This window comes from Trachurus trachurus, assembly GCF_905171665.1.
Source record: "Trachurus trachurus genome assembly, chromosome: 3".
NCBI classification, from domain to species: Eukaryota; Metazoa; Chordata; class Actinopteri; order Carangiformes; family Carangidae; genus Trachurus; species Trachurus trachurus.
In genome coordinates, this window is record NC_139893.1 from 19232957 (window position 1) to 19249039 (window position 16083).

Consider the following 16083-nt stretch of genomic DNA (forward strand, 5'->3'; position numbering starts at 1 on the left):
AACAAGTCAAATTCATTATAGCTGAATTATATTTCAGGTGTTGTGCCACTACCAAACAAATACCAGCCCGACAAATAAAGCCAAAACTTACGTCCAAGGCTTGATAACTTTTAGGCAATTAATTCGGTTCAACTTTAATTAAACAGTTTTCCGTACTGTTCAAAAGGAACAGTGAAGAGCTTTAACCAGTTTTAACTTCTCCCAAAACTAGCAAGGCCATGTGCCACACGAGTATGGTAAGCTAGTCGGAAGTGACGATAGTGGTACTGTAGCTTATTTATTGAATTTCTTTCCCCAAAGTTATTATATATTCATTGGAGTATCAAAATATTAACTAATTAAATACATACAAGTGTCTTCGGCCAATGCTGTCAGTGTCAACACCGTGTGCCATGTTGTGCTAACTTACAGTCTAGTTTGCAGTGTTAACTTAGCATTTTCAATAGATAAAATAGAGGAGTCCTGTTTTCGAAGGTAAAGCTGTCAATTCGGCTAGATCTTTTGACGAGTCAGTTATTTTACTGAACACCAACATTATATCCGACTGACCTGAATTAATATCACCTCAAACGTGTAAAATGTGAATTTAAAAAAAAAAAGAAGAAGAAAAAGAAAACGCTGGTATCGAACTGGCCAGAAGATGGCGACATCCAGTCCCCGTTTTAACGGTGCTTTCAAGGGCTCCTGTAGTTCTTAGCTCCGAGAGGCTACACAGGGTAAATGGCTTCATAAATAAAACAATGAATGTCGTGTTATGCTGTGTAGTTTGATTGATTACGTAGTCTTCTAGTGTTATTTATTATCACTTGAGACGTGAGATGTGTAATGTGTAATTATCACTAATAACACAACTAACAAACCTCCAGGTTTTGAAAACAAAGGGTGGGGGGTTGTTAGTTTTTCCGACTCACTTAAACGCAGCACCCAGTGCAGCTGCCAGGTTTGAATAGACTTGCGCTCATAGCTTGCGCTGTATTTGTCTGGGGAGTAGACCTGGAAAGTTCGTACTGTTTATGCAGTTGTTCAACAAAGTGGTAAACCTGCTCGGTAAGTCTGTTGTGTACTTTAAAGTAAATTGTTTCCCGCTGTTTTGTTGATAAAACAATCTATTGCCGAAAATGAGCATCCATAATTGGAGTTTTTTTCTGTCCAGTGGGAACACAATTAGCCGGCTGAATTCAGAACAACCTTAAATTAGTGTGTTTCTCTGTCTACGATCCTGTCATACTATGGGGCATGTTAATATAGATCCGTGTATTTAGAGTATTATGCATTGATATAGGGCAGATGATAATAGTCATCCCAAGTTTTATTTACAACTGTAGCCTAATATTGTGTCTGAGTGCGTGCGTTTTTATATTGTAATAATGTTTTCTCTCTTTAGAATATGCCCTGTAGGAAGACTTCAATACAAGCTTATAGCTTTTGTATACAGTGCGTCAGGTATCTGTTGGTACTGTCCTCTCTGTGTCATCTCCTATCTGGATACTCTGAGAGAGACAGGGTGCATGACTTGATGTCCAGATATCCTCTTATTGACGGGTAAGGGATGTTTGCCGAGACAAAAACACGTTACCGGAAATTAAAAGGCTTCCCCATCCTGACACTTTGCTCTCTCTCTCTCTCTCTCTCTCTCTCTCTCTCTCTCTCTCTCTCTCTCTCCATCTGTTAGTCATAATGACCTAGCTCTCCAGCTGAGGATACTTCACAGCAATCGCTTGAGTCAAATTGACCTGCATAATTTCAGCAAAGTGGCCACTGACATCACCCGTCTCCAAGCAGGCCATGTACAGGCACAGGTAGCCCATTGTCTTTGTCAGAGTGTAAAAAAATGTCTTAGAGTAGCCCTGTTCAAGGAAGACTATGTGGCTCTATCACCAAATGTGTGTTGTGGAGAGATTCTACAGTAACAGTCATTTCAGTAACTCAAATGTCTCTCCTTCTTCATTCCCCACTCCCCTTTTCAGATGTTTGCTGTCTATGTGATGTGTGGGGCCCAGGAGAAGGATGCTGTGAGGCTCACACTGGAACAGATAGATGTGGTCAGACGCATGTGCACTGAGTATCAACCCTTTGAGCTGGTCACATCTGCCCAGGGTATGGTACACTCCAAAAGGAGATAACAGACAAGATATGTACAAAACATTGAAGAGACAAGAATTAATCAATTACAATCAATGAATTATGGTTTAGTGTGTATATTCTTTTATGGACAAGAAAAACACACCCATCAACCGTTTTGTGTACTATGAATATATACTGTATATCATCTTGTATAACTTATCTTCAGTCCATATTTGGGAAAAGGGAACGAATATTACAATGATCTAATGAGAAGTAACACAAAAGAGTTGCCTAATTACATGTTTGGCAGAAAAATAAAATGTATAGTTACTCAGTGATTTGGAACAAAAATATTTGTGCACATCTCACTGGCTTTTATCAGAATGAATGACAATGCACTCTTAAAACAGCTAATGTACTGTCTGTTTTCTTGACTTGAGGCTTTAATCCTAACCCATGTATGTCTGTCTGCACTGCAGAGCTGAAGAATGCTGAGCTGAGGCACAAAATAGCATGTATGATAAGTGTCGAGGGAGGGCACTCCATTGACAGCAGTCTGCCAGCTCTACGGATGTATTATCAACTTGGAGTCCGCTCCATGGCCCTCACACATACCTGCAATTGTTACGCCTCTGTAGGGCGGAGAGATACACAGTGACAACTTTTGTGTTCATGTCGCTACTGTAACTGCTCCATGTCAACATTTATTTCACACATATAATATAATCACAGAACAACACAACGACTACGGTACTAACGAAAACAGTTACAACGGCTACTCTACATATAACGTTCATCACGACGACAACAACAAAACATTAAACATTAATTAATTACACTAACGGCAAGAACTACGGTTAAAAATGGTAAAACTAACACTCACACACATTTAACAAGCAACAGCACCCAAGATAAACAACAATATTTACTATTTCTAACTTATTTCTTTACCTGTAGGGCGGAGAGATACACAGTGACAACTTTTGTGTTCATGTCGCTACTGTAACTGCTCCATAGCAACAGAAGCCCATGACAACAGCCCACTGCCTCGCGCCCCACAACTCATAACATTCTAAAATGATAACAGTTAGTTAATAAGTAAAAATGAAACAAAATAAGAAAAAATAATACTAATACACTATATACAACATGTTTGAAATGCATTTTTACGGCCTCCTACACACTTCCCAACAAAATATAATGTCGTCCCGACATTACCATGAACTTAACACTGACAAATTAACCCAAGACAATTTTCCACATTTTTTTTTTTTTTTTTTTTTACATTCTCTTATCAACTTGGAACTGACGATCTTCTGTGATGCACAAGTAGTAAAGGTCAAAGGTCACTGAATCCATATTCACAGAACCAATGTCCCTGCATTGTGACTGGTCTCTGTGTGAACAGTCCATAACAGTCCATCAGCTGTAGAAAGTCCATGACTTGTCCATGGCAACACCGTGTATAAACAGTCCATAATGTTGTTCATGGCAACAGCTTGTGAAAAGTACATTCATTGTCCATGGCAACAATCTGTGCAAACAGTCCTTATGTTGTCCATGTATAAACAGTTCATACTGTAGCAACAGTCCGTGTAAACAGTTCATACTGTATATTGTTCATAGCAACAGTCAGTGTAAACAGTTCATACTGTAATTGTTCATGGCAACAGTCAGTGTAAAGAGTCCATGTCTAGTGTATGGCAACAGTCCATGTGAACAGTCCATATGTTGTCCGTGGCAACAGTCAAACTTGTTAAGTCTGTAGGCTCACATTTCGCTGGAGTCCATACATGGAAGGAGATTGGAAATAGTATGGCTGGAGCGGTGGCAGCCATGGGGCCAGTCCAGGTGCGTGGTACACAGGCAACATCTGAGGTGTTGGCTGCACACTGTAGCAGGAAGAGATGCCAAGTTGGTCGTACGTCAAACGTCTCGGTGGATGTCTCTGTCTTGCTGGTAGCTGATATGATGTCTCCTCAGGTTCCGCAGCAGCACTCGACGAGGAGGAAGGAGAGGCTTCATCAGGCACGTTTCCTGTAGGTGAGTCTGTTTCCTCTCCAGGCAGGCTTTCAGCAGGTGCACTCAACTCCTCCGGCGGCTCTCCTCGGGAAGACTGCGCTGGTGATGGAGGTGGAGCTGGTGTTCCAACTCTGTCCTCTACTAGTCGGTGCTCCTGTTCATGCTCAGTCCCAGATTCAGTCTCTGTCTCATTCCTTTCTCCTGGCAGTCTGGGATCTGGAAGTGGCTTGTAATGCAGTTCATATTCATCATCGCTTTCCTCATCAGATTCCTGAGCTTTGGATACAGGCTGGCGTTCCCTTTTTTGTTTCCCCTTGTCATTTTTAACAAGCTCTGGTTGTTTTTCAAAGGGCAAGTAGTCACAGGGCATTAGCAGATTTCTGTGCAGAACTCTGGAGCGGGTTTTACCTTTCTCTGGTCTTATTTCATATATTGGCAGATCAGGACCCATCTGTCTCACTACTGTATGAACTATGTCCTCCCAATAGTTCCTGAGTTTACCAGTTCCGCCCCTGGGTGTTAAGTTTTTAACTAAGACACGATCTCCAGGTTGCAGCACTGAACTCCTCACTTTTGTGTCATAATACCTTTTACTCCTTTCTGCAGCTTTTTGGGTATTTTGGTTCACGATGGCGTAGGCTTCCTCCATGCCCTTTTTCCACTTCTCCACATATTCTCGCTGGTCACTAGAGCCTGACTCTGCATGCAGTCCAAAGAACATGTCGACCGGGAGCCTTGGTGACCTTCCGTACAAAAGGTAAAATGGTGAGTAGCCAGTCACTTCACATTGTGTGCAATTATAAGCATATACCAGTTTGTTCAGGGAGTCTTTCCAATTTGATTTCTGTGTCTCAGTCAGTGTTCTAAGCATCTGCAACAACGTTCTGTTCATCCGTTCCACCTGACCGTTCCCCATCGGGTGATAAGGTGTTGTTCTCGACCCAGTGACTCCGCTGAGCTGCTTTAACTGGCTGAACAGCTGATTGTTAAACTCTCCTCCTTGATCGTGGTGGATGCGAGAGGGAAAACCAAACTTCAGGGCAAAGTCATTGAAGATGAGGTTTGCAACAGTCTTTCCTGACTTTGATGTAGTGGCGTATGCTTGCACAAAACGTGTGAAATGGTCAACAATGACAAGGATATATTCATATCCACCTTTGCACCGGTCAAGATGAAGAAAGTCTATACATACCAACTCAAACGGCTGTGTTGTCACAATATTTGTTAGAGGAGCTCTGGTGTTGTGGCATGGCTTCTTCTGTTTCAGACACACACATTTTCTCATAACGTACTCCTCTACCTCTTTTTGCATATAAGGCCAGTAGAACCGGTCCCGTATGAGTGACATTGTCCTGTCTGCACCTTGATGGCCCATTTCATCATGCAATTCCTTCAGCACTGTACTCTTGTGTACTTCTGGTAAGACCAGCTGTTTTCTATTTACTGTTTTTCTGTACAACACTCCATCTGTGCTCATCTCTAATCTGTCCCACTCTCTGAAAAGACGGATGGCTTGGGAGGAGAGTTGTTTCAGTTCTGTACCTGATGGCTTTTTCTCTGTTAGTTTACATTGAATCACTGGCCCAATAACCAAATCATTCCTCTGATCTTCTCTGATCTGGTCTGTTGTTAGCGGTGTGACAGGGGGTTTAAGAGTCACTGTTGCACAACTTGCTGAGATGCCCATGGACCATGACACGCTGGATTTGTCCTGATGTTCAACTGCATGTGAAGCTGCACCAATTGTCTCATGTGACATTTCCTCCGAGCACTCTTTCATGAATATCTCCATATCTATGGGCATCCTAGACAGGCTATCTGCATCAATATTTTCTTTACCAGGGCGATATTTAATTGTGAAGTGGAAATCAGCTAGTTCTGATACCCATCTACACCCTGTTGCATTCAATTTAGCAGTAGAAAGTACATATGTGAGAGGATTATTATCACTATAGGCGGTGAAAGATGGTGCATAATACAGGTAATCACGAAACTTTTCTGTGATTGCCCATTTGAGAGCAAGAAACTCTAGTTTGCCTGAATGCAAGTGATAATTTTTCTCAGCTACAGTCAAAGTGCGAGAACCATATGCAATTACACGGAGCTTTCCATTCTGCTTTTGATACAATACTGCACCTAATCCCTGATTGGAGGCATCAGTATGGAGAACGAATGGCTGTGAAAACTCCGGGAAGCCCAGGACAGGAGGCTGGGTTAAACAGTCTATCAACCGCTCCAATGTTGACTGATGCACATCTGTCCACTCGATAGGTTTGCTGGATGGAACTCCTTTGCTGTTTCGCTTTGCTTGCCTCTTCCTCCTTTTATCTTGCAGGCTTTCGGTTTCTGTAGGTCCTTTGAGCAAGTCATACAGAGGGCTAGCAATTTTTGAAAAGTCCTTAATATACTGTCTGTAATAACTCAACAGCCCTAACACTGCTCTTAACTCACCGACAGTACGTGGCTGTTTGTTTTTCAGAGCTGTCACTGCAGCAGTATCGGCGGGATCTATCCTGCTGCCCTCTGCTGACACAATCCTGCCGAGGTACCGTACTTGCTCTTTAAACAGGTCACATTTTTTTGGTTTTAGTCTTATTCCATTCTCTCTCAGACGCTGCAGTACTTTTCTCACATCGTTGACATGCTCCTCAAATGTTCTGCTAAACACGAGAACATCATCAAGGTAAGGCACACATATTCTGTCTCTCAATCCCTCCAAGCACTCTTCCATGCAGCGCTGAAATGCTGCAGGCGCATTCATGAGTCCAAATGGGATCCGCACCCACTCATACAGGCCCCAGGGAGTTACAAAAGCTGTAAGATGTTTACTGTCCTTGCCCATAAACCCCTGGTGGTATGCTTTACCCTGGTCCAGTAATGAAAAGAGTGTGTTCCCACCCAGACTGTCCATGATGTCCTGTACTCTGGGGATGGGGTGGCGATCTGGATGAGTCTTTTTGTTGAGTTCCCTGTAGTCGATACATAAGCGGAGTGTGCCATCTTTTTTTCTCACACAGACTATGGGGGAAGAATAGGATGAAGTGGATTTCTCCACCCACCCCTGCGCTATCAGGTCCTGTAAATAGTCTTTCATTTCTTGGTATAAAGGCTTTGGGACTGACCGATATACCTGTGACACTGGTTCATTGTCTCTCAGTGAAATGTTCATCTGCAGGTTTTCCACACATCCTATATCATCATCTGACTTAGAGAATGATTGTGATTCTTCTCTTAGCATCTGACTAACAGCTTTTCTTTGATGTTCATTCAGGTGAGCTAGATTGACAGGAGGGTCCCATTGGTCACAGGTGGCAGTGTCCTCACTGGAGCTCTGAGCTTGGATCTGGTGGACTGATGCAGCGGATGGGCAATCTGACCTGAAGATGTCGGCAGGATAAACTGATCTAACTGACTGTACTGTGCCAATAATTGTTCTTCCTGGCAAAGTAATGTCACAGCTAGCTGAATTCTGCACACTGACCACAATTTTTGGGGTCATTCCTGCCTTTACTGATATCAAGGTGTCGTAAAATTCAAGTCCTTCAGGCCACTGTGGGTTCACTTGAGGCTCAAAAATCAAAAAGTTGTCTTCCTTAAAAGGTGGAGCCTGGACCCTACACTCAATCTGGACAGAGCTGCATTTAGGCACACTGACTCTCTCATTTACTGTCCTCACAGTGTATTCACGTGGCTGCCCTGCACTCACTGCACTAATAAAGGCTTTTGCTTTATTCTTCCTGAGTTGAGGGAAAGCTATCATTACTGTCTTCAAAAGTTTTTCTTTGTCTCTGTGTCTTGACCGATCCAGTACTTTGTTTATTACTAGGTGTTCAATGACATTAAACCCAATGATGGGACAAGGCTGTTGACTGCCTTTTAACACTAGCATGGGTATAAACAACTCTTCATCATTAGCAGTGAGTTTAAAGCTCACTTCAAGCCAACCAATGTATGGCATTCCTGTTCCATTAGCTGCTTCTATTTGCAAGGGGTTAGTTGTGTCAATTATCTCAGCAACATTTCTTAACTGTACATCAGGCAAGTAACTCTCTTTCCAGATCTCATCTATAGCACAAATTTGTGAGCCTGTGTCCCAAAGTGCCTGAAATTGCTGCTGATGCAGGAAACACCTGATTGTACACTTGTTTCCTACCAACTCCCTCACAGTGGATGTTTTAACTTGGTCACTAACTCTTCTGAGCTTGGACTCCCCACATGACTGATTTTCCTGTTCCCTAATAGCTGCACATGTATGTGGCTTACAGTAACTTTTATGTGCACAATAGTGGGACCTTTCTGAACTGCAAGTTGCTCCTTGTCCCATGGAAGCAACTCTCATTAGTTTAAAGAGCTCTCCCTCTCTGGTCTTGGCAGTCTTGGCATTTTACATCCAGCACGGAAATGTTCACTACTTCCACACCTAAAGCAATGCTGGCAGTATTCTTCTCCTGCTTGTGTGCAAGCAAAACACCTGGAGCGTGGACGTGGTGCTGGGTAAGATCGCTGGGGTGCAAACCTTTGCTGGAACTGCGCCGTTTCCCTCACATGTGCAGGTCCCTGTGTTGGTCGGTACTCTTGTGCTGCTGTTGACGGTTGCTGGTGGTAGAACTGCATGTAGTTTTGTGCAGGGTTCCAAGACGATGACTGGGGGGGTGCAGGTGCAGACTGTTGGATAGCTTCTTTGATGTGGGAAACCTCAGCTCTCAGATCTTTCAGCAACACCATGTCAGAGCGCAGTTCTTTAATTTCTGAGAGGAGATCAGGGGAAACAGTGGCTGAACTGTGCTGGGGGATGTTTTTCTTTTCAACTCGGGGTTCACTTGACTGGACAGTGTTCACATGAGTTCCTCGTGGTGGGGCTGAATGTTTCTTTTTATCCTGTCTCTCCTTTTCATTAGCACATGCAGTGTTCACCTTTTCCAGTAGTAGCTCATCTGATGTATTTGTCTGCAGGAGATAAGGCTGGAGATCACTTTTAACATTGTCATTTTGCAGGCCAGTCAAAACAGTATGCATGAAGAGACTCTGGACTAGTGCTGGGTCATACTTGAGACTTGATTCAACCTCTTGCGAAGCAAACAGAATTTTCTGTCTCAGGTCCATTGCTCTTATCAGGAAATTTTGGGGTGTCTCTTTATTACTCTGAACTTCAGAAGTGAGTTGCTTGTACAGTTCTGTGGCATTTCTCTCTTGGTAATGAGACCTCAGAATTCTACGAAGGGCAGGCAATGTCAGGTTTTCTTTCCCTTCAAGGTAACTCCTTAACTGCAGACCTGGTGTGATGGCACGGATTACTGCATCTGTGATTTCTGACTCTGGGTATCCTTTGCTGAGCCCATTTTCAATCTGCCTGGCCAAGCTGGAGAAGGTGAGTCTGTCTTTTTGTCCAGGCTCCCCTATTAGGCCTGATATCTTAAAGTCTTTGCGCCACAGAGAGCCGTTTGGTGATGCTGGAGCCATGGTCTGTACTGGAACGTTTGAATGCAGAGGAGGGGTCAGGCTATTCACCATCAGGTCATGCATTGCTCTCTCCTTTTCTCGCAGTGACAGTCTTAGTGCCTCTACTTCCCTCTGGAGGCTCTCCTGTTCTTCACTCAGATTCAGAGCATCACCTGCACTCTGCTCTTTGGTCATTTGTATTTTGTTAATAATGACCTGGGCAATAAGAAGATCAGACATGCCCTCATCTTCCAGATCAGCCAATTCGTCCCGTTCCAGGTATTTTGTAACATGTGAAATTAACTGGCTACGTGTTTTACCAGCTACACATTCATTTCCTAATCCTGAGATCTTCAGTGCATTGCACACTTTAATCAGTTGCTCAACAGTCAGCCTATACAGTGTTCCTTTAATTTCCAGCTGCAGGTTCTCTAATTCAGATTCCATTTTCATCAGATGAGTTGGCAAAAGCAATGAAAAAGGGGGATTTATCTGGCTTAATTGGTCCTCGCTGCTCCCTAGTGGTGTCTTTTGCTCACGTCAGGATGCACGTCACCAACGCCGCCGGTAAACCGCCTCCGTTGCTTTCCTCGGGTTCCGTTCTGATGCGTCAGGATACACGTCACCAACGCCGCCGATAACCGCTGCCGTTGCCGTCGTCCTGTTCCGTTCTGATGCGTCAGGTACGTCACCACCGCCGTCGATAACCGCCGCCGTTGCTTCCGTCAGGTTCCGTTCTGTTGCCTGGGTAGTTTGGGGGATGATAGACGAGAGGCTCTCCTACGGGTTTCGGACGCTCCTCAAGCCTTCTCATCCCAGCGCGGTGCCTCCAAAATGTTACGCCTCTGTAGGGCGGAGAGATACACAGTGACAACTTTTGTGTTCATGTCGCTACTGTAACTGCTCCATGTCAACATTTATTTCACACATATAATATAATCACAGAACAACACAACGACTACGGTACTAACGAAAACAGTTACAACGGCTACTCTACATATAACGTTCATCACGACGACAACAACAAAACATTAAACATTAATTAATTACACTAACGGCAAGAACTACGGTTAAAAATGGTAAAACTAACACTCACACACATTTAACAAGCAACAGCACCCAAGATAAACAACAATATTTACTATTTCTAACTTATTTCTTTACCTGTAGGGCGGAGAGATACACAGTGACAACTTTTGTGTTCATGTCGCTACTGTAACTGCTCCATAGCAACAGAAGCCCATGACAACAGCCCACTGCCTCGCGCCCCACAACTCATAACATTCTAAAATGATAACAGTTAGTTAATAAGTAAAAATGAAACAAAATAAGAAAAAATAATACTAATACACTATATACAACATGTTTGAAATGCATTTTTACGGCCTCCTACACAATACACCCTGGTAATTCAGAGAATCACCCTGAATATTGTTTTAAAATGATGTAATACCGTAATACAATGTTTGTTTGTTTTTGAATATTTTGTCAAAATCTTCTCCTACATGGTTCATTCAATGTAGTTATATGAATTAATTGGCTGGCAGTGGCAATGGAACTTTAAAGAGAGTAAATAATATATTTATTTACTGGGTTGACTGAATCGAAAGGTCAAACGTGTTTGTATATATTTGTTTCTTTTATGCAAATGAACCTGTTTGTATACCTTCTCCAAAACTTCACATTATTGGAATGTGCCCCAGTCATATGAAAAATACAATAACCCCATTCAGATGTCCTAAATACAACAATATTGAGAATTTTTTTTTTTTTTTACATAATACAAATCTTGACAAGATTTTCAAAAACAGTGTTGATTCTCTTTCAATGTAGGGCTGAATCATCTTCAAAACTGTACAGTGTCTATCAAAGACAGAATAACAGCCTGACACATTTTGGGAAGGTAAGCTTAAACATTCGTAATAATAATTACAGAATTGTTTCATGTATCACTTTGTACAAAACTACCAGTAGATTTTTGCAGCACATTTATGCCTCCATACCAGAGATAGCCAGGGCCAATGGCGTTGGGTTTTCAGGTTGTTTGTTTGTCTGTACATCCATCTATCCCATTCTGAACACACTATCTCGGGGAGATAGTGTGTTACTTTAAATTAGAACATCTATCAGGGCTGAAAGATGAACTGACTAGATTCTGGTGGTCGAGGACATGAGGGAAATATAGGTTACTGTCACTTTCATTGTTATTTTATCATTGTGGTTTTGGTATAACAGTAGTAGTAGAGGTAGTTGTGGTTGTTATAGTGGTGGTAAATTAGCAAAGTCAAATATTGACGACTGAACTCCAGTAATGGGCTGTGCTGAAGAAATATGCTGTGCATACTAAATGTTTTCTTGAGAAGTGGATGTTTACAGAGAAACTGCTGTAACCCAAATTGGACTTGTGAGTTCTTCAACATGTATTTGTTTATTACAACTCTGCTGCTCTACAATATAAACAGCTAATTTTAACATAATTATAGTGCTGTCCTGTGCCTTTAACCCATGTATGTTTAAGCATCAAATTCTGTCACTTGAATTGACTTACAGTACTTTGTTCCTATGGTACTATAAATGGTTAATGATGGTAATTCAATGTGTTTTCAAGGCAGTGGTGGAGGAGATGAACAGACTGGGAATGATAGTGGACATCTCCCACACTTCCTGGGACACTGCCTTGGCTGCGTTGAACCATTCCAGGGCCCCTGTTATTTTTAGCCATTCATCCTCCTACTCCATCTGTAACCACAGCCGCAACGTACCTGACTGGCTGCTACATGAGCTGGTGAGAAAGCCAATTTGCTGAGTGATTAATTGCCCACTTAGTTGCTTGATTAAATGACTATCTTATCAGTCAAGCCACTGATTAATTTATTTCAATTATATTTTTTTTATTTACACCTCTGACAAAGAACATGCAAAGTGCTCTCTTTGTTAGACACATTTGGGGAAGGTAGTAGGTAAACTCAGCAGAGTTGTTTCATTTATCACATTCCAGAAAACTGTTTTTGGCTGCACTTTGTACTTTTTGGATTGTGCCTCCAACTGCGGCTATTGCTGGAGCAGAGGCATTATGTTTTCAGGCTATCTATCTATCTATCTATCTATCTATCTATCTATCTATCTATCTATCTATCTATCTATCTATCTATCTATTCTATCTATTCTATCTATCTATCTATCTAGTTTTGTCAGCTCTGGCCTTATGTGCAGGCATGTTGGAACATGGAACTCATGGTGTCTGCAATAGAAGAAGTAAAAACCTGAACTACATCTGCCAATACAAACAATGGATATAAACAAGATAGAAAGTAGTTTGTGTCTAAAAAATTGATTCATACATTTTTTTTTGTTTTTCACTTCACCATGTCTTTTTGTGTTGTTACGCTAGTTTTTCTCAGTTGCTTTGGTACATTTCTCAAATCATCCTCGACATTTGCAAAACAATTCGTACAAATAACAAAACACTATGGATTACCTGCAAAAGCCAGTCTCTTGCTCAAAATCCTTACTGTAGTTCATCTCTCAAAAGTAAATATCTGTGTCAATGAACGTGTCAGTGCCATCAGAATGACAAGTCCAAGTAAGATGACAATTATTGTAAATTGTAAGTTACACCTTAGCGTATGCGGGAGATTGATTGCATGAGACTGGACAAGATTCACATTTACACTTTTACTGTTTGTACTGTAATTTGTTGACAGACCATGTCATTGCGATACAGAAAGGAAAAGACATCACTGCATAGCACAAAGAAGAAAACAAAAGTAGAAATAGGACAATAGGACAATCTCCTTATGGAAAACTGTACATGCAGTGCTGTAGTCCAATTCCTTGTCCTTCCATTGTCAGACATTGTAACATTGTGTTGTGCTCCGGCTATATATATACTTGCCAGTTGATGGTTCATGAGATCATTGATCTAATGCTTCACACATTTCCCTTCATTAAAGAAAGTCAAGATTCACCTTGGAACAATTTACCAATTCAGGACAGATTGAGAAAAAAAAGTCTAATGGAAATGTATAGAAATATGCTTGACTTATTATGACAACTTGTTCAACCATTTTGCATGTACTAATCCCTAAATAGTGTGGGGGTGAAACTATTCAACAGAGACTCATTATAATACATTTTGATCAACATAACATAAGCAATTGATAATGTAGGAAACAGCAGAGAATTGTACATAATCATTTGCATGGCTGTACCAAAGCATTTGCAACATTTTTTTGATGTGCACAATGACACAATGATGTGAAGATTGAACAAGTAGTTTTGAGAATTTCAATTCTGATCTGAGAAATGTACCAAAGCTGAGAAAAACTGTAATGACCTGTGTTGTGTTTCAGAAAAATAAGCGAGGATTGATCATGGTGAATCTCCACAACAATTTTGTTTCCTGCAAGACTGAAGCTAACATCTCTCATGTGGCAGGTGAGGCACCCAATTTGAGTATTTTTTTTTTTTTGTGTGTAGTCAATTGGGACTTTGTTTATCTTATAACTTAGATGATTTGTTATTCCACATGGCTTTTACAGACCATTTCGATCATATTAAGAAGGTGATTGGAGCTGAGTCAATAGGAATCGGAGGGGACTTTGAAGGCGCCGTAAGGTGAGAAATGTTCATTAGTCAACACAATGTACAGTACAGTCTTCTGAAAGCACAAAAGCCGATGGACATAGTTTGCAGACAGCAGATCTACACAACTGTAGTTACTTTAGTGCTTCTTGGTGTTCTATGACCAGTGTGGATGTTAATCTTAAGAAACAGGACTTACACGTATTTTCAGAAAGAACAGACAAAGCTCTCGTCCTGGACAGGTTCACACTCTGGCTGCTGCCAGGCAGACAACATATTTCAGAGGTTTTTCTTGAACCAGATCAATTTTGTGCTTTTGCTAGCCTGTCATAATATCAACAATTTAGCCATCTCAGCTGCCAACAGCCTGAAAATGGTAAAAATCAATAACTTTGTACAACTAAAAGGCAGAAAGAAAGAGCTGCTGCAGTAGATCTGCTGTAGAATTGTTTGTGTTGTTTGCTACATACAGACACAATCAATTCCAAATGAGAACGTCACAAAACAAGTCGAATTAAAAGCCATATGTTTATTACTGTTGTTACTTATTCATCGTGACAAATAATTTATGAAGTAACACCAAACTGCCAGCACACTGTGATGTCTCTTCCAAAATGGACATCTGTGAATAAAAATTAATGTGTTTGTCTGTTTTGTCAACAGCTTCCCTCAGGGGCTAGAGGATGTGTCAAAGTATCCTGCCCTAATCCAGGAACTCCTGCGGAGGAACTGGACTGAACCAGAGTTGGCTGATGTCCTTCGAAGGAACTTCCTGCGAGTGTTCGAAGAGGTTGAGCGGGTGAGTGATATATATTTTAAGAACAGCTTCCCCTGATGAATAAAGGGTAGGAACTGATAACTGATTTGCACTCCATGATCTGGCCTTATGAGAGTTACAGCTGTAGAAAACAATAAGTTAACCGATATGCATCGAGAGAACTACATAGGGGTAACTAACCAGCCCAGTAACTAAACTAGCCCTTTCCTTTGGCTCAAAATAACAGTTTCAGACTCAAGAGTAGTATTGTTGACCTTACAAGATTAATCCAGTAATAATCAAAATAAATGGTTAATAAAAACCTTTCCTTGTACTGTATAGAGAATGTCAACAGATTACTATGTCATTAAGTTTTTTTTAATTGCTTCCCTCTCTTGTTTCACTGTATTTAACCTCAGGTCCGTAATGAGCTAAATTCAACCCCGCCCAGTGAGGTCCAGATCCCCATAGAGGAGGTCCAAAACCCCTGCCGGCTTGTCCTACGGCGTCCTCACCCAGGGGGGCCGTTCTTAGACCGTGTTTCCTCTTCCACAGCCCAATACAGACCACCAAGTTTGCTACTCCGGACCACAGTTCTGCTGCTTTTAGGCCTGTTTATAATCAATTGAATGGATATTTAGAATTTCAGTTGCACTTCCTTCTTTTCAAGTGCCTCATTTTTAATATAGATAAGGAGCTTAATGAGTTGGCTGTAGTCGTTTGTAGGTCAGCACAGCACTTCACAGGACAGAGAAGATACGGTAACTTCGGGGGAATCGCACACAAAGCATTTAACATGAAGCAGACAGTATGAAGCTGCATTTCAGAGGTAGTTTCTTCTTACATCTGTATATAGATCACCATTCCTCTGAAAGGCACTTTACCATTTATTTTTAAATGTATTGTTTTATATATTATATATATTTAATTTCTTTCTGACTTTGTTATAACTGTCCTAACATCTATATGGTGGTGGATAATAATGATCCAGTACTGACAATAAAATTGCAGTGATAGCACTTTGCTATTTGAAGTTGTTTGAAGTGTATATTTTTGAGATTTTTTAAAATCTTTTGTTGGCCAGTAATAACAATTGGAGGATATGGATGCTGAAAGCAAATTGTTGTGCAAGGGTATAATGTTGGCTATTATTGCATTACCCTGATATTTATATCACAAAAAACATTCATTCTGTGTAGACCTAAACAACATAGCAT

General features: G+C 41.3%; 1 protein-coding gene across 1 annotated transcript; it reads left to right on the forward strand.

The window, feature by feature from the left end:
* Window positions 1-964: 964 nt before the first annotated feature.
* Window positions 965-15830, forward strand: dpep2 (dipeptidase 2). Its single transcript, XM_083999769.1, has 11 exons — window positions 965-1047; window positions 1385-1542; window positions 1673-1799; window positions 1968-2097; window positions 2544-2718; window positions 11359-11428; window positions 12134-12310; window positions 13878-13962; window positions 14067-14142; window positions 14773-14908; window positions 15286-15830. Exons 2-11 carry the CDS (start codon window positions 1388-1390, stop codon window positions 15493-15495), a joined length of 1341 nt encoding a protein of 446 aa, XP_083855895.1. The 5' UTR covers window positions 965-1047; window positions 1385-1387; the 3' UTR covers window positions 15496-15830.
* The last annotated feature ends 253 nt before the right edge of the window (window positions 15831-16083 follow it).

What these genes read in the sequence shown, in the direction of transcription:
- dpep2 (XM_083999769.1), top strand. Translation starts at nt 1,388, where the DNA reads ATGCCCTGTAGGAAGACTTCAATACAAGCTTATAGCTTTTGTATACAG. An exon ending in CAGGCCATGTACAGGCACAG is followed by an intron (nt 1,800 to 1,967) that starts GTAGCCCATTGT and finishes TCCCCTTTTCAG; the next exon opens with ATGTTTGCTGTCTATGTGAT. An exon ending in GCCTGACACATTTTGGGAAG is followed by an intron (nt 11,429 to 12,133) that starts GTAAGCTTAAAC and finishes TGTGTTTTCAAG; the next exon opens with GCAGTGGTGGAGGAGATGAA.